Consider the following 23,982-nt stretch of genomic DNA (forward strand, 5'->3'; position numbering starts at 1 on the left):
CTAAGCCACCAGCACAAAGATTTTGATGAAGATTTGGGAGAAATAAACTACTTTTTGAATGCTCCCAGCTCTGAGGCTACTCTTAAAGATAATACCTGTTATCTGCTCTTATGACAGTACAGTATCTTTCTGGAAAGAAAACAGTAAAGCCTGAAGGAGATTTCTTTGAATTTTTTTAAAATTCAAGAGTAAGATTTGAATGATGCTTATTTGCCTAAGACTCATATTTCGTGTCATTCCAAATGAGATTGAATAGTTCATCTGCATTAACAGTCCGTACTTGTCCATATCTAATTGGTAGACCTCAAGCCTCAGTGTCATTAAGAACACAAATCTGATTACAAAGAGGTTCTGATACAGTGATTGCAGTAATATTCTTTCTGCTATGCCCACTACAGATGGCACAATAGACTTTTCTTAGAATAAAACCCCCAACTCCTTCCACTCCTCACTTCTCTTCAAAGTTAGGTGAATTTTTTTAAACTACATCATGACATGGGCACCAATAGAAGAGCAAGGTTATGGTGAGTGCCTCATTTAGAATTCAAGGAGTCTTAGCCAGTTCATTCATACTTAGGAGAATTAGAATATAAAATGTGTAAATCTTAGCAAATGGACAATGGACTTTGCTATCCTCAACTTAATTCCAAGGTCACATCTGTCCAGACAGAATATTAATCAAAGTACAGTTTAAAAATAGAAATGAATCTTTGTAACCAATTCGTTTTAAAATTCAAGACATTGTTTCGCTACCACAATGCAATAGGTATGTAGCTGCTGATGAAGTTTGATACATTATATCATGCTAAATTTTTTTTCCTTTGTTTTGTTGAGCCATTTGATAATATAAAGAAACAAAGTCTTTAGTAAAATCCTTCTTGGGAAGGCAGTTCAAAGACACCTAATTCAATAGTTGCCTCAAATACAAAATTCTAAATTTTATAGCTCCATAATTCTCAACCTGGAGAACACATTTGAATCACCTAGTAGATTTAAAAAACAAAAAACAAAATCAGTCTCAGGACTCTATGCCAGAGAGTCTCATTTAAATGATCAGGAGTGATCCCAGACACTGGTAGTTCTCAAAACTGCCCCAGATGATTCTAATATGCCATCAGGTTTGAGACCCGCTTTTTTTTTATTGTTTTTTTTTTTAATAGATAAATAGATCATGGCAGGATAAACAATGTCCTGCATCTGTCCCTGCAATATCTTTAGGACAACTCCAAGACCCTAAAAAGCTCCATACCATACCTGTTCCTCCCTCTCCCTTGCCCTTAGCAACTCCTGTGGCCACCGTGAGAACCACTTTTTTTTAAATCCCCCACCCCCTTGTCTGCTGTGTCCATTCACTGTATGTTTGTTTTTTTATAAGATTTTTATTTTTTATTTATTTCTCTCCCCTTTTCCCCACCCCCCACCCCCTAGTTGTCTGCTTTCTGTGTCCATTTGCTGTGCTCTTCTGTGTCCGCTTGTATTCTTGTCAGCAGCAGCGGGAATCTGTCTCTTTTTTGTTGCGTCATCTTGCTGCGTCAGCTCTCCGTGTGTGCGGTCCCACTCCTGGGCAGGCTGAGCTTTTTTTGCACTGGGCAACTCTCCTTATAGGGTGTGCTCCTTGCACATGGGGATCCTCTACGCGAGGGACACCCGTGCATGGCATGGCACTCCTTGTGTGCATCAGCACTGCATGTGGGCCAGCTTTACCACACGGGTCAGGAGGCCCTGGGTTTGAACCTTGGACCTCCCATGTGGTAGGCGGATGATCTATCCATTGAAGCAAATCCACTTCCTCATATGTTCTTCGGTGTCTGTATTCTCATTAGGCGGCTCCAGGAAGCCATCCTGGGACCTTCCAGAGTAGGGAGAGGTGATCATTCTCTTGCGCCACCTCAGCACCCTAGTTCGCTGTGTCTCTTATTGTCTCTTCTCTGTCTCTTCTGTCTTTTTCTGTTGCATCATCTTACTGCATCATTTCTCTGTGTAGGCAGCACCACTCCTGGGCAGGCTGCACTCCTGTGAGGAGGACCACTCCTTGAGACCCACTCTCTTGATGCTAGTGTAACTCATTCAACTGTTTTGACCCAAATCCCTCTGGAGGCCTAATCTCCAATTGAGACTCACAATCAATGCACGGTAAGAGATCTTGCTCAGTTGGGCCCAAGTTATTTCTGAGATTCCATTTAAATAACACAGGGAATGAAATGTTATCATGTGTGCTGTGCACTGTGAAAACATTATTTAAGCTTATTTTCCATAGAAGTTGTTAGAAAAATGACTCAATTAGCACACCAGGTATCATCAAAACCCACCTCTGACCTTAGATGAATCCTGAAGCAAAAAACCTCAGTGCTTTCATGCCCTGGGGCGAGGGTAGAGCTTTTGTTTGAAGCAATCACAACAGTCTTGGAGTACTTAAGAGTCAAATAGGGAAGCAGACTTGGCCCAATGGATAGGGCATCCACCTACCACATGGGAGGTCCACGGTTCAAACCCTGGGCCTCCTTGACCAGTGTGGAGCTGGCCCATGCGCAGTGCTGATGCGCCCAAAGAGTGCCGTGCCATGCAGGGGTGTCCCCCACATAGGGGAGCCCCATGCACAAGAAGTGTGCCCCGTAAAGAGAGCCTCCCAGCGTGAAAGAAAGTGCAACCTGCCCAAGAATGGTGCTGCACACTCGGAGAGCTGACACAACAAGATGACACAACAAAAAGAAACACAGATTCCCGGTGCCAGTGATATGGATAGAAGCAGTCACAGAAGAACACACAGCAAATGGACACAGAGATCAGACAACTGGGGGGTGGGGAAGTAGGGGAGAGAAATAAATAAACAAATCTTTTTTAAAAAAGTCAAATAAAGAGTTATTAGATTTTAACAGTTGTACAAGATATGAACAATATAACTAGAATACCCTTCCCAATGATTCAAACTACTCAACTCTAACATGAATTATTTTGTTGCTAAATGACGTAAAAAATGCAATGCATCACATAGTAGACGCACAGTAAGAACTTTTAAACCTAATGAGTAAAGCCCGCATGACTCAGTGGTTGAGCGTGCACTGTACACGTACACGGTCTTGGGGTCAACCTCCGTACCCACCCAACCCCCCAAAAAAACCTAGTTAATGAATCTAAAATTGCTCATAAATAAAAAGATGGTGGTGAAATTTAAACTTTTGAATTCTCCTGTATAATAATTAGTATGAATTTCCGAGCTAAACGTATTCAGTACCTTGAATAAGTTTCCTTCACAGGGTAACATGTACTCCACTCCTTTTTATAACTGAGTAATATTGCACTGCATTGGATATACCACATTTTGCTTATCCATTTGTATGCTGATGGACATTTGGGTTGTTTCTACCTTTTGCTTATTGTGAATGAAAAACAAACACTCATGTACAAGCTTTTGTTTGAATACCTGTTTTCAGGTCTTTTTCATATATCCCTATGAATGGGTTTGCTGGGTTATATGATAATTCTATGTTTAACTTAACAGAGAAACCACAACACTGTTTCCAAAGTTGCTGCACCATTTTCCTTCCCACCAACAATGTATAAGGGTTCCAATTTCTCCACATCCTCATTAGCTTATTTTTTGCGATCAGTAAGAAATTTACTTGTTTAAAAAAAGCCCAAACGCTCACATTGTCCAGAAAATTTTAACAGATTTATTTATAAGTCTTATAAGGTTGAACAGTTGAAACTTGTTCACAGAAACATTTTGACTTGCAGCAATGCTTTATGTTCCCACATTTATATTTAAAATTCACACACAAATGAAAATGGAAAAACTGCCAATACCTCATTTCTGCCCCCTATTTTTCTAGTACCACATATTTAGGTACCTTTTGGCCCCATGGGAAAAAATATCTAACATTCATAACCACCATGAACAGGAAGAGAAAAAAAATTTGAGAATGAAATGTTAAGTGTTAAGCACGTTCTCCACATATGCAGCATGTCAGGTGGATGTCTTCTGGCATAATTGTTAAGCGTTTGGCAAGGATAGCACACAAGTTGCCATCTTCAAAAAGGCCAACCAGATAGGCTTCATTTGCCTCCAGCAAAGCACCAAGAGCTGCACTCTGGAAGCGCAAATCTGTTTTCAAGTCCTGAGCAATTACTCACACCAGATGCTGGAAGTGAGTTTGCAAATCAAATGTTCAGTGGACTTCTGATAACAACTAATTTCACTTAGTACCATAGTACCAGGTCTGTAACAATGAAGTTTTTTCAAACTTCCAGTAGAAAGAGCACTCTTGCTAGGTGCTTTATCATCAGTCAATGGTCAATTTGTAGGCAGTCTGTTGGGTAGGAGCCATGATATATATAGACCATGGTATAGAGATCTCCTTACTTAAACCCTCTTCTCCAGAAAGAGCTCAGCAAGGCAGTGCTGGCTTTAGAGCACCACAGCAGTGCAATACAGCTGCCCCTAACACGTCTTAGTTTTCCCTTTTTTAAAAAATTATGGTCCTTGTGGGTTTTAATTTGCATTGTCCTAATGATTAATGATAGTGACCATCCTTTCATGTGCTTTTTGGCCATTTATGTATCTTTTCTGGAGAAAAATCTATTTGCGTCCTTGGGCCATTTTTTAACTGGGTTGTTTCCCTTTCTGTTGTTCAACTGCAAGAATTCTTTCTGTATTATGGATACTAGACCCTTATCAGATACAGGACTTTCCCATCCTGTTAGGGCACCTTTTATTGCTAGATTTTTTTCCCCCTTGAATGAATATATATGGAGCACCAACTCCTGCCAGGTATCATGTTAGATGCTGTTTAAGAGATAGTGATTAAGTGTCAACGTAAGTTTGAATCTAAGTTGTTTATGACTTGGGTCAAGTTATTCAACTTCTCATACCTTCATGTTTATCTGCAAAATGGAGGGAATAGGAACTTAAAGGGTTGTAAAGATTATGCAAGATAATATGCGATATGCTGGCCATAGTAATTATAACCCTTAAACTAGGTGATACTGTAGCCTGTCTGTATATATGTATTCAGAGATACTGAGAGGTTGCAAGCTGCCCGAGACATAGTGACAGAACCTGGAAATTTTATCCTTTGGGATTTTTCTCCCCTATTTTCATTATATATTCTTCTATCTTTTGGTAATTATTTTTTGTGTGCCTTCTAGAATTGAGGAAATTACTAGCTGGGACAAAGAATCTGGGAATATTAAAGAGAAATTCTGGTGAACAATGCAATGCAGGGTCTTGTAGTTTAACACAGTATGACTATTTTGTATCATTATCTGCTTTGGGATTGATGGATCCTTTTAATCAGGTACACTGCCTTTAAGAGTACTTGCTCACTGTCTACATTGTAGTCCCTGATATCTGAAGAGAAAATAGAGGATATTACCATATATACTCAAAAAAATTATGTGGACTGACTCATTGACTAGAATCATTTTTCACTGATGCTCCTTTTAAGAGTCCATGGCTTGGTGTCAAACCAAATTTATTTAAACAAAGAGCATTTAAACAAAGAGTATTTAAAAGCTGGGTTGTGAAAGCAAAAGTTTCTCAAAATACTGTCTGCTGTATTTTTTTGGTTGGTTAATGTTCCTTTGGAGAAGCAGCCCTCTTTCTGTCTTGATTCTCATCAACTAGTTCTCCTTATTTCCATTTTTAGACTCTGGCTCCTGAAGGGACTACTTCCATCAACAAAGTTCTGGGTAAAACTTTAAGCAACCTGACAAAAACAGTCGTGCTCAATCTTTCCTTGGATTCCCTGATATGTGAAAGCTCCAGCCAGATCCTTAAATGCAGCTTGGATGACTCTAGCAGCAAAACTAGGAATATATTCTGAGGCAAGCACTGCTCTCCAGCAAACCTTTCCAACAGTATGGAGTTGATGGTGTGTCAGGCACAGACATACTTCTTTTCCTAGCATCTCTCTCTCTCTATTCATTCTTACATCCTTCAAGTTATTAGTTAAAGACAGAAGTAAACCTAGCATATAACTACACATTAAGTTTCCATTTAGTCAGCATTTCCTGAGCACCTTCCATGAACCAGGCACCTAAAATGTGCCTGGGGTAGAACAGAAACAATCCCTGCACTTTGGGAAATTATGACAGAAATGGGTTGCCTGGTTTTACTGGAAGGGCAGGGATTATCTACCGGTAAAGACTTTTGGTTACAAACACTGGCAAAAAGGAATTTATTGGCAGAATTATAGGGGACCACAGAATCAATGGGCGATTGGAGAATCAGACCAGCACAGGTGTGACCCAGGATATGATATGTGGAAGAAGCATTACCTTTAACCCCACATGACAGCTTCATTTGATTAAGATTCCACACTAGTAATTATAATCCTTCAAGTAGGAAATGTTCAAATAGGAGTGCTTCAGTCAGAGACTCACCTCATGGCATCAGAGATTTTTACAATCAGAAGGCACGAATACATTCTTAAGAAAAGGGTCATTTTGACTTTGAGAAGAAAGTGATCAACACAAACAAGAATGATTCAAAGCAACACAGGCTGACTGATACACTCAGTAGGAAGACATGGAAGGCAAAATTTGTGGGTCACTTTGTCAATTCTGCTTTATATCAAAAACAGAGACTTTGGAAAATTCTTCCAGAGCCCTGGAAATTGATTTTCCTTTTTTAAATAGTGCTTTTTTCCCTTCTTTTCAACACTTCTAATTCAGCAAGCTGCAGTGTTAACTTTTACAATGTTGTCTTCAGTCAGTATTAGAATGTACATAATAAATCTGCACTAAAAATACACCCATTAGACTCTAGATAAATCCCTTCTACATAAATGCAGAAAAGACTTGCATTCTATTGCTATATGGCAAAGAGGGAAGTTAACCAGACCTGAATTTTTTCACCTTTATAAGATATTATAAGATATTACTTCATAAAGATATTACGAAATGTCAGTTCTTTTCAAATTCTTATCTACAATATAAACATCTAAGGTTTCTATTTTTAAGAAATGAGATTTTTCCAAATGTGGAGATTTTTTCCTGTATTCTTACAACGTTTTCTAAGATATATGTGCAAGAAAACTTTTTTTATAACTGCTAACCATATCGCTCTTGAACAACTAAATATAAAAGTGCAGTATTGACAGATATCTGAAAAATATTGAGCTTGATGTTGTGCCAAATGGTCAAGACAGGTCTCAACCAGTAGACTAAACATACTTCATACTTTGTTTAGTACCTTTAAATAATAAATACATAGGCCCTTACTTTAAAAATGATTTTATTTCACGTGCAAATAATGAACTGATGCTCTACCCATAAACTCTATTTTCCAAAATCAACAGAAGCTTTTGTAAAGAAACAACACAACAATTTTTAAAAGGCACTGGGATTCCTCCGCATCTAAATTAGTGCCAAGCTGGAAAAATAAAGCTTATTCCACCAGGAATCTCAAATTAGTGGCAATTACTAGAATTTAGTACGATTTCAGAAAAAGATTATTCAAACTCTCACCCATAACATCCAAAAATGGCTATCAGAACAGTACACTTAAACCAGGTCATAACAGTCCAACACAATTAGGCTTCAATCTCTAGGGCCAAAATGCTCATTTAAGATGACAGTAAACAAAACAGGAATTCTTAAAATAAAAGTATCATTTGAGAACAATTGCCATACAGATTATTCTATATGTAAAGGGAGCATTTTACTGCAAAAAAAAATTTTTATTTTATGTATCACTAACCATGAATTTCTGTCATTAGTTATTACGTATGTGCTGCCTATAGCCATCATCCAGATGACATGACCATTTCATGCCCACAATTCACTTCCATAATTACACTCAAAATTTTCATGATTTATATGATACAATTTATCAGTGAAGGTTTGAAGTTGAAATAAAATCTAACATCCATAACACTGGATGTTTTATAGGTAGCAACGCAAAAGAGAAGTATTTCTAATCACCTTTCATTTGAGTGACCTTATGTAAAAAATAAATCAATAATTTAGAAGTTCCAAGCCTCCAGATATTTCCAAATGCACATGTAGAAAGGTGACAATGAGATTTTTAAGAAATATCTTCCATGTCCACATCCTGTTGTAATTGCTGTATCACCATTTTTTCTTCCAGCTGCTTTCCTTTGCCTTAAAAAAAAAAAAAAAAATGTAACCTTGAAGAATTTGTACCAATACTTTATAAAAGACCTTGGATACTCTGGAATAATATTAGTTATTTCTAAGAAATCTAAGATTAAAAATAGCTAAACACATAATAAACACATTACATATATGCTCATTTTACCCTCCTAACCCCCATTTTAAAAGTTGAGAAAATTAAGGCACAGAGACAGACTAAGTAACTTGCCCACAGTCAAAGCCCTGGGATTTAAATCCTGGCAATCTGGATCCAGGATCCCTATTTTTAATACTATACTACCTATGTCCAACGGGTTATCTAAAAAGTTAGATACTAATGGCTCACTCCTGCTGCTTTTTCATGTCAGTATCATCTACATGTGAAACCTGTATACATACATGCTCTAGGGTTTTGTCTATTTTGCTTTAATAGAAATTGATACAAAAACAACTGGGTAAGACTACACAAATCTATTTATCATGTGATTATGGAATTTGACCTTTACTAAAATTTAGGCATGCAATCATTCTGGAATCAAGCCTTCAACTAAACCTCACCAAAACTTTTACCCTTCAAGTAATCTGCATAAGTAAATTACCTAACACATCATTCTTGATGCCAGCTAAATAAGGCTGGTTTTCTGGCACCTCACAAAAGAAACTATGCACAGAAACAAATGCCCAAATGTCAGAATACCAGTACAATATAAAAGCACAAAAAGAAGATTTGATATAAAACTAGTTCTCGAACTTTATTTAGTGTACACTTGTATCAGATTTATCCAGAGAGCTAATAAACACAGAAATCCAGACTCAAAGGGCTTTTGTTTTTACCAAGTCCCCCGAGTAATTCTAATACCAACCAAAGTTTGAAAAACACTATATAAAATATCCTTTAATCGAAACAGGTATAAGGCAGAAATCATCTATGAAATTATCACTCAAATCATTTTGCTTAACTTGGATAGATACCTTTGTAACATAGGATTTTATGAAGGAAGAAAAGACACACTATACATAATAGATTGTGACTAGGAAATACACTGAATGAATATACACTTTATAAATCAAATCACTTCATAAATGTAATATGGGAAGTAGCATTTGAGTGAAAAAGACCCACCCTTAGAAAGTGTCCAATTACACAGACCACAAAAATGTAGTTTTCCTCCCTCTACTTAAGGAAGAAAACGATCGGCAACACAGTACTTACCTGCAAGTGGAGCCTGGATAAGATGGATGTTCTGCTTGACTTCTTTGATGTCTTGAACTTTCTGTAGTTCTTTATTCTTTTTTAACCTAGGATAGAACACATCAAGGCCAAAACTTCGGTTACTTTACCTTAAGGCATTAATTCACAATATAGCTTTGAATTTTTTTTTCTTACAACACTTCCTCTTCCTCTCTCCCTCTCATGCCCAGGTAATCTCCTTTCTAGCTCTGCAAATTTATTTCTAGTCATCTCTTACAGGTGATATCACACAATATTTGTCCTATGTGCCTGGCTTATTTCATTAAGTATGTTTCCAAGGTTGTTCCATGTCGCAGCATGTCTTAACTTCAGTCTTACGGCCAAATAATATTTCACTGATGTCACAACAAAATATACCACATTTTATTTATCCATTTGTTTGTTGATGGACACTTGGGCTTTCTACCTTTTGGCTACTGTGAATAATGTGGTGATACATATTGGTGTACAAATATCTATTTGAGACTGTTTCCACTTACTGTGGGTATACACCTGAAAATGGAATTGCTGGATCATATATAATTCTTTAACTTTTTGAGGAATGGTCATATTGCTTTCCACAGTGACTACAACATTTTGCATTCCCACCAATAATGCACTAGAATTCCAATTTTTCTACATGCTCCTCAACATTTATTTTGTTTTTTAATAAGCATCCTTATGGATATGAAGTGGTATCGCATTGCGGGTTTTTGTTTTTTTTAATAGAAGTACCAGAGATTGAACTCAGCCCCTTGTACATGGGAAGCAGGTGCTCAATCACCGAGCTACATCTACTCCCCAATGAGATGGTTTTTTCACTGTTTGTAGGAGGTACTGGGAATCAAACCCAGGACCTCGTACGTGGGAAGAAGGCACTCAACCACTTGAGTTACATCCGCTCCCCTTATTGAGGTTTTTTGGTTGTTGTTTTATTTATCCCCACCCACCCTGCCCTTGTTTTAAGCTTGCTGTCTGCTTTTTCCTGTTTGCTTGTCTTCTGTTTGGGCAGCACAGGAAACCAATTCTGGGACCTTCTAGGGTGGGAGAAAGATGCTCAATCTCTTGTACCACCTCAGCTCCCTGATCTGCTGCATCTCTTATTGTCTCTTCTCTGTTTCTCTTTTTGTTGCATCATCTTGCTGCACCAGCTCTCTGCGTGGGCCAGCACTCCTGCACAGGCCAGCACTCTGTGTGGGCCAGCTTTCCTTTTACCAAGAGGCCCCAGAAATCAAACCCTTGGCCTCCTATATGGTAGATGGGAGCTCAATCGCTTGAGCCACATCCATTTCTCCTTATCGTGGTCTGATTTGCATTTACCTAGGGGTTAATTATATTGAGCACCATTTCATATGCTCATTGGCCGTTTGTATATCTTCTTTAGAGAAATGTCTTTCAAATACATTTTTTAATTGGGTTGTCTTTTTGCGGTTGCATTGACTTCTTTATATATTCTGGAGAGTAAGCCCTTCTGATACATGATTTGCAACAATTTCCTCCCATTCTAGGTTGTCTTTTTCACTTTCTTGATAATGTCCTTTCCACAAATTTTGACTAAGTTGAATTTCTCAGTTTCTTTTGTTGCTCATACTTTTGGTGTCATATTTAAGAATCCAATGCTGAATCCCAGGTCATGAAGATCTACCCCTCTGTTAGCATTAAAGAGTTTTAGTTTTACATCCTATATTTAGGTCTTGGATCCATTTTGAGTTCATTTTTGTCTGTGGTATGAAGTAGGGGGCCCAATTTCATTCTTCTAACTGTGGATATCCAGTTTTCCCAACACTATTTGTTGAAGAGACTATTCTTTCCCCACTGCATGTACTTAGCACCCCTGTTAAAAATCAATTGCTATAGGTATATGGCTCTATTCCTGGACTTTCAATTCTGTTCCAATGATCTCTGTATCTATCCTTACGCCAATTCCACATTATTTTGATTACTGTAGATATGTAGATTTCTCTACTATGAAAAGTATAAGGTGACTGAGCTCTTTTGGTGATTGAACTCTTTTTCTATTTCACAATGGGATTCTCTCCAGCCTTGGTAGTGACATGAATAACACTGATGGACTTCATGAACTTGCCTGCAGGGGCTTAATTTACTGCTTGAGAGTTGTGTTCTTCAGGAGTGATGGTATCATTTCCTTCGCACACGCCAGTGGCACTTTTTTGTGCCTATGGCAGCTGTAGTGCATTACTATGCAATTTGGAAATATCTTTACCAAAGTCCTACAGACTTTATGCAACATTTATGATCAATCTATACTAGGTCTCCAAACCAGTATTATTTCCATTGTGGCACTTGGGAAAAGAGTACACCTGAAAATTGCACCAAAAGAAAACCTAACAAGTGCACTTTCTTTCTTTTTATCTTTTGAATTACTGTAAAAATATAAAAGCTGTGTTCTGGAATTTTCCCCATCACAGCAAATCATAAGATAGTGAACTAATCATTCCATTCCATTCCACTATCAAGGATGACTCTGGACAGACTTGGTGAACTATATTTAAAAAACAGAACTTCCTATTTTCATTTACAGATTTTACTACATGATTTCTCTAAATTCTAGGTCAGACTGTGAAAGTCAGTTTAATAACAGAACTTCCTTTTTAAGAAAAAAATTGTTTTTATCACTTCCCCATTAGCTGTGTAAAGAATCATGGACAGAACTTAACACTACTTTTTACCATGTTTCATCTTGGCAAACATGGATGTTTTATAACTATTAACTTAAGTTTTTTGTAAATTTTTTTTTTAAATTCCATTGAAGCACAACTCTGCAGATCTTCATTCATGTGAATTTTTTCAGCAAGTGGTCAACAACCCACAAATGAGCAAACATTATACCTCTAACTGATAGTTTTAAGTGTAGAGAAATTGCCAATCTTTAAAAAATGAATTTCCCAAACTTCTCTGCCAATCTCTTATTCTGAATCCAGTGCTGCTTTGAGGCAAATACTACATTTAGCGGGGTTTGCCAATGATGGAAAATATTTTGATATTATTAACTTTTTCGAAAAATCCAACTTTTTCTCTATGCCTTTGCTATGTTTTCTTCAGAGTCTCTGAATAAATAAATGTTCATGTCTCTGTTATGGCAATATTGCTGGGCTGGCCATCTGCTGAGAACTGAAGAACATTAAGAATTACAGGGACCAGTTGTATTTCCTGTTTGATGCCTGACGGTTAAGCCACTTAGCTTTACATATCAGTTTAATGTTCATTTTAAATTGTGGAATTAAATGTGTAAGTTCACTTTTCTACCTTTCCTCTACATCTCCCAATATATAATCAGAGGCTCTGATTATGATAAATTATATAGCAACAAGGTGCAGAAAAACTGATATTTGCTGGTAATTCTTAAGTAGGTGACAGACTCAGAGACAGTACCAACCACACCATCTCTGTATGCATGATCCTCAATATCTCAATGCCTATTGTTTAACTGTGTATCTTTTATTTTTAATATATTAACTTTCTATGGATTCACTTAAAGTCTGCTCAAAAGTAACACAGTCAGGGAAACGGACTTTGGCCCAGTGGTTAGGGCGTCCGTCTACCACATGGGAGGTCCGTGGTTCAAGCCCCGGGCCTCCTTGACCCATGTGGAGCTGGCCCATGCGCAGTGCTGATGTGCGCAAGGAGTGCCGTGCTACACAGGGGTGTCCCCCGCGTAGGGGAGCCCCACGCGCAAGGAGTGCACCCATAAGGAGAGCCGCCCAACGCGAAGGAGGGAGCAGCCTGCCGAGGAATGGCGCCGCCCACACTTCCCGTGCCGCTGACGACAACAGAAGCGGACAAAGAAACAAGACGCAGCAAAAAGACACAGAAAACAGACAACCGGGGGAGGGGAGGGGAATTAAATAAACAAAAAAATAAATCTTTAAAAAAAAAAGTAACACAGTCAAAACCACTAAAATGTATGTAAAAAATGCAAATCAAAACTACAATGAGATATCATTTCACATCTATTAGACTGGCCACTATTAAAAAGTCAGAAAAACATAAATGTTGGAGAGGATGTGGAGATATCGGAACACTTATTCACTGTTGGTGGGAATGTAGAATGCTACAGCCACTGTGGAGGACTGTTTGGCAGTTACTAAGGAAGTTGAATATAGACTTGCCATGTGACACAGCAATACTATTACTAGGTATATACCCAGAAGAACTGAGAGCAGAGATACGAACAGACATCTGCACACTGATGTTCAAAGAGGTGTTATTCACAATTGCCAAAAGTTGGAAACAACCCAGGTGTCCATCAACTGATGAATGGATAAACAAATTGGGTATATATGCACATAATGGAAAATTATGCAGCAGTAAGAAGAAATGAAGTCATGAAGCACATGACAACATGGATGAACATGGAAGATATTATGTTGAGTGAAGGAAACCAGACACAAAAGGAAAAATACTGTACAACTGCACTACTCTTAACTAAATATACTGTGTAAACCAATGGAGTTAATAATTAGACTATAAGTCATCAGAAAATAGGAGGAGAGTAGAAAATGGAAAGCTGAGGGCTAATCTGTGCAGAATTGGTAAAAAGGTTGTCTGTAAATCTTTGGAAATGAACAGAAATGGTTAAAGCATAACATGGTGTTTGTAACTAGCAGTGCTATAATATGGGTATAACATTGGTTGAAAAGAAAAGTCTAAAGTCATGTACATTACTAGAAGAAAAGCTAAAAACTATAACATGGGACTGCGTAAGATAGTAAACTTCATACCAACACAAATATGGGTGATATTGCAAATATAAGACTTTTTACAAAATATAAATAAAAATATACTAGAAAGAAGGAAAAAGAATAGCTGCTAGGTATGCCAGGCAAAGCACAGAGAGATTGAGAGGTGATGAGTTGTTTTTTATTATTATTATTGCAATAATGAAAGTGCTCTGGGAGTGAATGGGATGTTGAATGCACAAACATGTGATTACAGTGAATACCACTGATTGCTCTCCTTGGATAGATTTAGGCTTTATTAATATATATCAATAAAACTGAAAAAAATGCTTTAAGAAAATAAAAATATGAGTGTATAAAACAGAAATGAAATAGCAGCTATGCATGGCAGGGGAATCTTAGAGATTGAGAGGTAAGCATTAAGGGGTACAGTTTTTTGTCTCTTTTTTTTGTTTACTATTAGTACTGGAATAATGAAAATTATGATTGAATTGATGAATACATAACTATGTGATTATACCAAATACCAATGATTGTACACTTTGGATAGACTGTATGATTTATTAATATCAATCAATAAAACTGATTTTTTAAAAGTGTAATGTAAACAAATAAAATCGTGACTTGGGGGGGGGGGGATCATAGAGCACCATAACAGATGTAATAATGATGCAAAAGTTTGAAATACTGTGAGAATTACCAAAATGTGACAGTCATGATGTGAGCACATACTGTTGGAAAAACAGCACCAACAGACTTGAAGCAGGGTTGCCACAAACCCTCAGTTTAAAAAAAAGGCAGTATCTACAAAGCACAATAAAGCCTGTATATAATCATGTCATCTGCAAACAGAGGTAGCGTTCCTTCTTCCTTTCTAATCTGGATATCTTTTATTTCTTTTTTCTTGCCTAGTTTTTCTGATTAGACCTTCTAATTCAATATTTAATAACAGTGGAGAAAGAGGCCATCCTTGGTCTTGTTTCTGAACTTAGATGAACTATTATTACACCATTGAGTGTAATAATAGCTGTGGGTTTTACATAAAAGGCCTTCATTATTTTGAGAGAATTCTCTAATACTACTGTTTTGAGTGTTTCTTAATCAAGAAAGGGTGCTGGATTTTGTCGCATGCCTTTTTCACTCTACTGAGATCATCTTGTGGGGGTTTTTCCCCTTCACTCCATTTATTAAGTATGTTGCATTGATTTTCTTATGTTAAACCACCCTGGCATTCCTGGGATAATTCCTACTTGGTCATGGTGTATAATTTTTAAAATATGCTGTTACATTCATTTTGCTATTTTGTTGAGGATTTTACATCTATATTCGTAAGGTAAACTGGTTTGTTATTTTCTTTTCTTGTGATGTCTTTACCAGTCTTTGTTATAAAAGTAACGCTGGAATCACAGAATGAATTTTGAAATGTCCTATCCTCTCGAATTCTTTGGAAGAGTTTGAGAGGGATTGACTAATTTCTCTTTAAAGTCTGGTAGATTCACTTGTGAAACCACCTTGGTTCTGGACGTGTGTGTGTGTATATGGAGGTTTTTATTATTGAATCAATCTCTATACTTGCCATAGGCTTGCTGAGATTTTCTATTTCTTCTTTAGTCAATTTAGGTTGCTGGTACATTTCCTATAGTTTTCCCATTTCTCCCAGAATACCTAATTTGTTAGCAAACAATTGTTCATAATATTCTCTTGTCTTTATTTCTGTAAGATCAGCAGGGCTATCACCATTTTCCTTTAATTAATTAAAATTTCCTACTAAATTTTATTAACACAGATGGGAAATGGGAACAAAGTGGTTACCCTTCTGTTCCCTCTTCCTTTCCCCTAAGCGAGCAGAAGCATCAATATCAAATGAAGAAATCTTCCAGTTCTCCCAAATTATTTACAAATGCAAGTGTGAATTTAACTTAAAAGAAATGTCTAACTTACTTATTCCCAAAATTAATGTAAAGCTGCCTGTCGAACCCTTATAAATATATATTTTCTTATTGAACAACTCAAAACTCACAATATTTTCTAGTTCCCAATTACCTTAAACAGGATTCCTATACTACCAACTTTTTACTTCACTGTGAAATGTTGTAGTACTTAGCCCATGTGGCACAAAAAGGGGGCTCAATACATATTTGTTGAGTGAATAAAGGAATGTGATTGAAGAAAAGAATTGTTAAAACCTCAGAAATCAATGTCTATAATACACATATAGTGCTCAATCATATAAAACAATGTCTAATTGATCCAAGTGCCTAGATCTTTTCTCCTCAGAGAAAACAATCTGGATTACTTAAATTTTGTTTAACCATTCAGCCATTACAAGAGCACAAAATCCATAAGACATTCAACAAAAAGACTAAAACTGGTTCTCAAACATTTAGCCCTCCCTACCCCCTTTTTTTTTGGTGAGTTAGGTCAGTAATTCATTCAGACAGGGAGGAAATAGAAATGAGAGAAAAATAACAGAGCAGGGGTCCCAGGTAGAGAGGAAGGGGGTGAAAAGAGATAAAGAGGGATGATGTACAAGCTACAATTCCCCATTATAGATTATAAATCCCCAGGTTTACTTGCGTGACCACATGGCAGAGGGAAAATGGCAAAAGCGGCACACAGAGGACAGGATGGGTCCTCAGGCAAGAAAGCAGGGCGAGAGCCTAGGCCCCTTTTCTATAATGCTTTAAAATTTTTTAAGCCTGAAAGTTGCTGGCACATGCTTCTTTTCTATGATAGACTCCCAAAGTAATCAGATTAAAAACTGGCCCCCGCTCCAAAAAAATAACCAATTTCAAGTGGGGAGAGGGAAAGTACAGGATAGGGTAAGTTTTGAACATCTGATCAGCCATAAAGCAAGACAGTGCTCAAAGAATGATGAAGACTGGTCAAAAAAGGCACAAGTGAAAAGGACAGGGCATTTTTCAGGACAGTGAATCTATCCTTTATGATACTATAATCATGCATTTATCAAAACCCATAGAATTGTACAACACAAAGAGTGAACCTTAATATATATTAGGAACTTTAGCTAATAATAATGTATCAATATTGGCTCATCAACAGTAACAAATGTACCACACTAATGCAAGGTGTTAATGAAAAGGGAAATGGGAGAATATGAACTCTTGTAGTTTCTGCACAATTTTTTTTTTCTGTAAACCTAAAACTTAAAAACGTCCATCATTAAAAAAAAAAAAAAAAGATACAGGAGCCTGCCTGAAGGAGCTCCCCCGGGCCAAATCTGGAGCACTTAGAACATCAGAATAAATAATGATAAAGAATTTAGAATCCATGAATACACACAGATATAATTTAAATGAATGAATGAAATGATGGGAAGAGGAATCTTTCTTACAGGAGAAAGCCAAATAATACAGAAAAAATAATGGGAGTAGAAAATCAACATTTGGAAACAATTACATTAGTAACTGATCCAGGTAAGATTCACCAATGGATGCTAAAACCAGGAAGTGTGTTTGCAGAGTTTCAATGTTATCTCCCCCAGTATATGTATTAATTATGAAGAGAAAAAAACAACAACTTTTTGGTGAAGAAACCTGGCGCATATCAACCAAGTTATTACAATTAACACCACCAGCCAGGGGACATCAACAGAGGACACATCATCATCTCTCTGCATCTTGTGATGCTCCTGCCAAGGTACCTAACCTGAATCTAATGATGAAGTAAAGATGAGACATACCTAAACTGAAGAATTTTAGAACATTCTTTATAATACAAACCTGTGCTGTTCAAAAATGTCAATGTCATGTAAGACAAAGAAGAAGATTAACTGCTCCAGATTAAATGAGGCTAAAAAGACATGACCACCAAATGTAATGCAGGACCCAGGATTTTCATTTGCTATGAAGGACATTATTGGAATATTTGGCAAATTCTAGGAAGTTTTATAGATTATATAATGTTAATTTCATAATTTTCATAACATTAATTTCATAATTTTCATAACTGTATTGTGGTTATAATAAAATGTTCTTTTTTTAGGATAAACATACTGAAATATGTGTAGAGGAAAAGGGCATCAAGTTACTATGCTGAGAGACATAGATAATCCATGTCAATTTACCACACTGACATGGATAATCAATGTAGTAAAAACCTACCTGAATATACAAGAACTCTTTATACGGCTCTTGCAAGTTTTTTATACGGATGAAATTACATCAAAGCAGAGTTAAACTAACTGGTTTGCTCCTGGGTTTCAGCACCAAAAAAAGAAAGAAAACTAATGCCTCTAAATTTCTACCAGTAATTATTTTTCTAAGAATTAATTTATACAAATATTCATACCTGTTCATTATAAATTTAGCTTGGCGTTTCTGTTTAATTTCTTCAACTCTCTTCATTGCATCAACTATGAAAGAATATATAAGTTAGCAACAAATATATGCATTTCAAGCAGTGTGAGTCTAATCAACAAGTGCTTTTAACAAGGAACTGTATTCTGAGTGCCTATTTTAAAAACATATATCAATGAAATAAACTCATTGCAAAAACAACCCCTACTGGAAAAAGTATATATGTACTCTTGACTGACATCACTATTGATTCTTACTTCACCTGTCACAAGTATCATTTCCCTGATTTTTATTTTGCAAAACCTTTATTTCTATTAAACTTTCCTTCTTTAAACCAGTCCAATACTTTTCAAATCTTAGACAATTTGGGTTAAAGGCAATTAATACCATCTTAACTTGTAATCACCACAAAGACAGCACATTTCTAGTCATGAACACTACTTTTTTCTTCAAGCACCTGAATAAATACTGATAGAATGAGCCAGTCAATCAATCTTCCATGATCTCAACCACTAAAATGCAACTGTTTTAGAAAATATGCCCATCAAGTACTACTACAAGAATCCACAGCTTTTAAATTCCCCCCCTGGGGTCTTATGACTAACTGGGGAAAAGGTGTTGAAAGGGATGCTATGCCTATAATCCATTAGGAGAGTGAGAGTCGTGGAATCCTCAGCCTTAAGAACTTCTATAAGCTAGCTCAAGGCATCTAAGTTTTACTACATATCAGGTAATTTATTATTAAAGTCTCTGCCAGCTTCAGAAAAAAAGAAAATGACAAAAACTAAATATTGCTTTTAATTTCAGCAGTTTGTAGTTTTACCAAAATAAATTTAAAAATAATTTATAAGGTACAGAGGACACACTGTTTACATCGCTAAATTAAAATGACCTAAATTTGTAAAGTATGTTAAGTTTTATGTATATGTCAATTATTGAAATGAGGATAAAAGAATAAAAGCTAAGCAACAAAAAGGAGAAAACATTTAAACAACAAATTGATATTAAAGTTAAACTTTATACTATACTTTGTATATTCTAGTATGCCCATGTGACTTACTCGTTTTATTCCATAGCTCTCGCTGATACTTGACAGGTTCATTTCTACGTTTTTCAAATTCAAATGAATTATCCTGTAGAAGGAACAGAGGAGGGAAAATGTTTTAATCGAGGTAGAAAGGTAGCATTTCTTAAAACTTACTCTTTTCACAAAAGTTCAGAATGTATCAAACCATGGATATAGTAAGATCCATGTTGTCCTCCCTCCCCCCCACACCCCTAGGGTGATCTCTTAGAATATAGGTTACCAAAGCATTTTCTCCTTTACATCTCCATGTAAAAGACACCCCCCCTTTCTTGTATCTTCCTATATACAAGGGATTGTCTAAGGGAAGAGAAGGGAGAGTACCACCCCTACCCCCAGAGGGTTATATAACCATCATGGAGATTATAAACCAACTGAAAAGGCTTCCCTAATTTCCTATCTCTAGATGAGAATCACAGTCAGAAAACTTTGTATTAGAATGAACTATATGAAATTGCCATTTTTCATAGGTCAAAAAGTAAATTATTAAGAATTCAACCTAAATGCCTATTTGTTATAGCACAAAGGTGTGAAATTATACAACTTCAAATAAATGTGGTGCTACTCTTCAGGAGCCAAGTTGCTCCTTACGATTCTTCAGGTCCCATCCAAATGTGGATACCAGCTCTTGTTGGTATTTTAACAGTTAATGATTCTATTAGTCTTTAAAAATGCTAAAGAATTTTGGAAAAACTAGAGATATATCTCAGTTTTCACAAATAACTAACACAGGCATATGGAACAGCACAAGCTCTGTGTTTAGCTATTTCATTTATATATATATGCCTCTGATCAGATCACAATAACATCAAGATTACAAGGAAAAAGCTGGTCACCGGTGAATGACTATAAACTGGCTTCCTTTCTTGACTGACAGTAGATGCTTCCATCTGAGATGCCATGCTTCTTCTCACACATTCTAAAAATTATTTTTGTTACAATTATGATTTGGCCTTGCATCTTGTCAGAAAATATTAAGTTCATTGAAAAGCTCTGGTGTTAAGGAAGCCAGGAAAGGGTTTCACAGCAAATGCTTGTGGATACTATATCCTTAAGCAGAAGAGAAGGGGAAGAGCACATGAGTTTTGAGAAAGGAAGAAGTTTATAGATCTTCCTTCCATAAAGGAAGCCTGTGAAAGAACTTTTCATCTCCTCCCTTTACAGGGATCAAATGTGGACAAACTTCAGCAGATCCTTTTATCAGTTCAATTACTACAATATGATGATGAGGTCTTCACCGCATGGAATTCCCTCACCCCTTGACTTCTCACTATGCTCCTCACACCAATACTAATTTCTCTGCTTCTAGATAAAAAGTCCTGCTACGGAAATCTATTCATTGATAAATAAATCCATTACAAGTCTTGCCTGAGCCCTCATTGCTTTTCAAGAAACTTTTGATTCATCTCTAACTTCTTCATAAAATTCTTCATATGGTAATTTCCAACTTCACCCCAATCCATTTAAATGATTCCCCTTTGTTTGCAAGAACTAAAAATAGTTATTTGAGAGTAAGAAAAATCATATGTACCAATTGGACTGGGAATTTTTTTCCCATTTCAGAATTCTACACAATTATGATTTCAGGATCAAATGAAAATATTTCCATAATCAAATATAAGTAAATCACTAGTCAATCACATTACAGCCTTATAATAGTTAATTAAATCACATATCTCAAAAAAATTTAAGTTCTGAAAAATGCAAAAATATAGTGAGAGCTAACTATACTCACCACTGTAAGCTCTTTGCCAGCTGCTTTCCGGAATGCTTTAGTCCACCTGACCTTGCGAGGATTACGCTTCTTTTTAAAGTTTTTATGACATTTTGATTTACAGAATCTGAACACCTACAAGAAAAGTAAGTTAAATATTGAAAACTCAGCATTAAGTTTTTTTCATCATAGGATAGTACCCCTGCCAGACAAAAGTACTATAGAGAAAAGGCAATGGTTCACATAATTTCCTTCTATTTACTCACAACTTCATTTATAAATGTGTGAGACATATCCGATCAAATGGAAATTAAACTATTGTTGACTACCATACATCATCTAAACTAAAGGCAAAGGTCCTGAAAATATTATTAAATGTTAGTAATTCCTTTTATAAAATAATTTCAAACTGTAGAGTGGTTTTGAATAAAATGAAGAGTTTTATGGAAAGTAAATTACTTTTAAGTCCCTTTCCAATTTAGAGTAATTCTCAAAATTCACTCTCTAGATGTATCTCAATGGGGATAAAAGGTTCCAACAACCATTCTGGAATCTCCTTTGGTTATTTCCATGCTTTCTGATAAAATAATTTCAAAAGAAAATAAAATTGACAATAAATTTGTTTTTTAAATTATTTATATATAGATGTACTAGGAAGATTCTTTACTGCTTTAATTTTCCACCTTCGTCCCCAAAGACTGGGTCCTTCAATAGTAACTTACAATTCTGTGATTCTTCAATGGGCTCCTGGAATGGCTTATTAGGACTTATTAGGTAAGTCTAAAATGCCTTATTTTGTTACATATATAATGTTCTATGTAGCACATTACAATCTGTACACTTTACTAGAGGAAATCTCAAAAAAAAGGTACTCATTTAGAGTTTATGGATCTAGGCAAAGAAAATTAAGTTGAATTATCTAATCTAGAAGGTGTGGCTCATAACAAAATATGTCAAAATGAACAGCATAAATATTTCAAAGTAAGCCAACCTGTGAACATATCATAAGCCATAATACTTTTCATTTTATTTTTCTACTGTTCTACTGGGAACTTTAAGCAGGTCACTAGACACGAAGTTACAGTTTTCTTAGAAATAAGACTACCATTTTAATTGTATCTGGACTCATACCTTCAGGACAACCCTCTCCTAAGACACTTGAGTAACATATACTCTTGAGTTAATGTCAAAGACAAGAAAATATGAGAACTACTATAGTCTCCTGGAGTTATCCATTATGAAATTATTGTCAGTTAATTTTATTGAGAACTTTCAACCCAAAGCACTGTGATCTCTTTAAGAAAAAACCTAAGCCCTAGGCAAATCCTCATTTCTGAGATCTACCTAATGAGGGGTCTGAACTTTTTTGGGGCCTCCTCAATTCTAATTAGAACCAGTAGGAAATTACAGGGACGTCTACTTGAACTTCATATCTAAGAAGCATTATCTGAAAGTATTGAAGAGACTGGAGTCATTGGAGAAGTGAGGAGGATTCAATCAGCAAGAAAGGAACATCTATTATTTGCCTGATGTTCTAGCTGCTAGGGATACAAGGACAACTAAAGCATGATACCTAACTTTGAGCCACTTATTCTAACAATGCAGCAGAGCCTCCTCACTTTGCAAACAAGAAAGATCAACATCAGGTTGGGAGATAAGCAATAGAATAAAAGCTATATATATTGATCATGTATAAGGGAATATGGAAACACATATAAGTGGTTAATTCTACAATGCAATAGGTGGTAGATGGATCACATATGAGGTAAAAGCTTCAAAAGTTCAAATTTCCCATTTAATCTAGTCCTCTGTCATCATCGTCATCTTCAGCATGCACATAAATGACCCATCTAACACCTAGGTCTTACAAGTTCTTCAACCCTTTTTTATTCAACTAATTCAACACTTATTAATAAGCACTCTTAAGTATGGTTTTCATTTGCAAAGTATGTGAAAATATGAAGCACTAACACTAATTCTGCCCTTAACAAGCTCCCTAAGTAAGAAGGGAAGTCTCTATCAAAGACAGCCTCAAATGTTGAGAGACTGAGGGCAGAAATAGTAGTTAGGAGGCTCCTGAAGTGACAAGCACCTAATGTAAAAAAGGCCAGGAGGGCAAAAAGAAAGGAAAAATACCAGATAAGTGAAAGAGTCAAATACGATTAACAAGTTTCTAGCAAAAATTTCTAGGCAGATGATAGTGATAATTCAGAAAGAAAAATATTTGAGGTAACAAGAAACCTTCAGCAGGTTCAGTTTTAGAAGCAGGATTTCTCTGTTCAGTTGAAAAGTGGTAAGGATCTGGGAATCACTAAGTAGAAAATTCAAGATACTTGTTGTTCATCAATGTTTCAGGGCCTCTGTCTCTTACTTCCCCCATTCAAATCTGCAATTCTGTTTTTTGTTTGTTTGTTTGTTTGTTTGTTTAAGGAGGTAGCAGGGATTGAATCCAGGACCTCATACACGGGAAGCAGGCACTCAGCCACCAAGTTACCTCCGTTCCACAATGAAAGTTGGTTTTTTCGTTTGTTTTGTTTTGCTTTTAGGAGGTACCAGGGATCAAAACTGGGACCTCATACATGGGAAATAGACGCTCAACCACTTGAGCGACATCCATTACTTTCAATTCTGTTCTGAATCCACTAGTGTCTCGAACAAGTTGACTCCTAGCCAATTCTTACTAGCAACATAGAATTATTCATTAACTTGAACCTTCACTGTGTCTACCAGATTAATACCCAACTCTAGATATTTCCTATGACCGGCTGTTCTAACTCCAACATCCAGCTGACAAGTACTGCTGGACAAAAAAATCATAAAATCATGATGACCAGATCATT

General features: G+C 36.3%; 1 protein-coding gene across 1 annotated transcript in view; it reads right to left on the minus strand.

The window, feature by feature from the left end:
* Positions 1-3,651: 3,651 nt before the first annotated feature.
* The window catches only part of RSL24D1 (ribosomal L24 domain containing 1), a 33,643-nt gene continuing 13,312 nt past the window's right edge, over positions 3,652-23,982 (minus strand). The window contains exons 2-6 of the mRNA XM_004470837.3: positions 21,164-21,277; positions 19,405-19,477; positions 18,337-18,400; positions 9,308-9,393; positions 3,652-8,103 (exon numbers count right to left, since the gene is read on the minus strand). Coding sequence (XP_004470894.1) covers positions 8,027-8,103; positions 9,308-9,393; positions 18,337-18,400; positions 19,405-19,477; positions 21,164-21,277 — 414 coding nt within the window. The 3' untranslated portion in view covers positions 3,652-8,026. The remainder of the gene's footprint in view (positions 8,104-9,307; positions 9,394-18,336; positions 18,401-19,404; positions 19,478-21,163; positions 21,278-23,982) is intronic.

This window comes from Dasypus novemcinctus, chromosome 3, assembly GCF_030445035.2.
Source record: "Dasypus novemcinctus isolate mDasNov1 chromosome 3, mDasNov1.1.hap2, whole genome shotgun sequence".
In the NCBI taxonomy this organism is placed as follows: domain Eukaryota; kingdom Metazoa; phylum Chordata; class Mammalia; order Cingulata; family Dasypodidae; genus Dasypus; species Dasypus novemcinctus.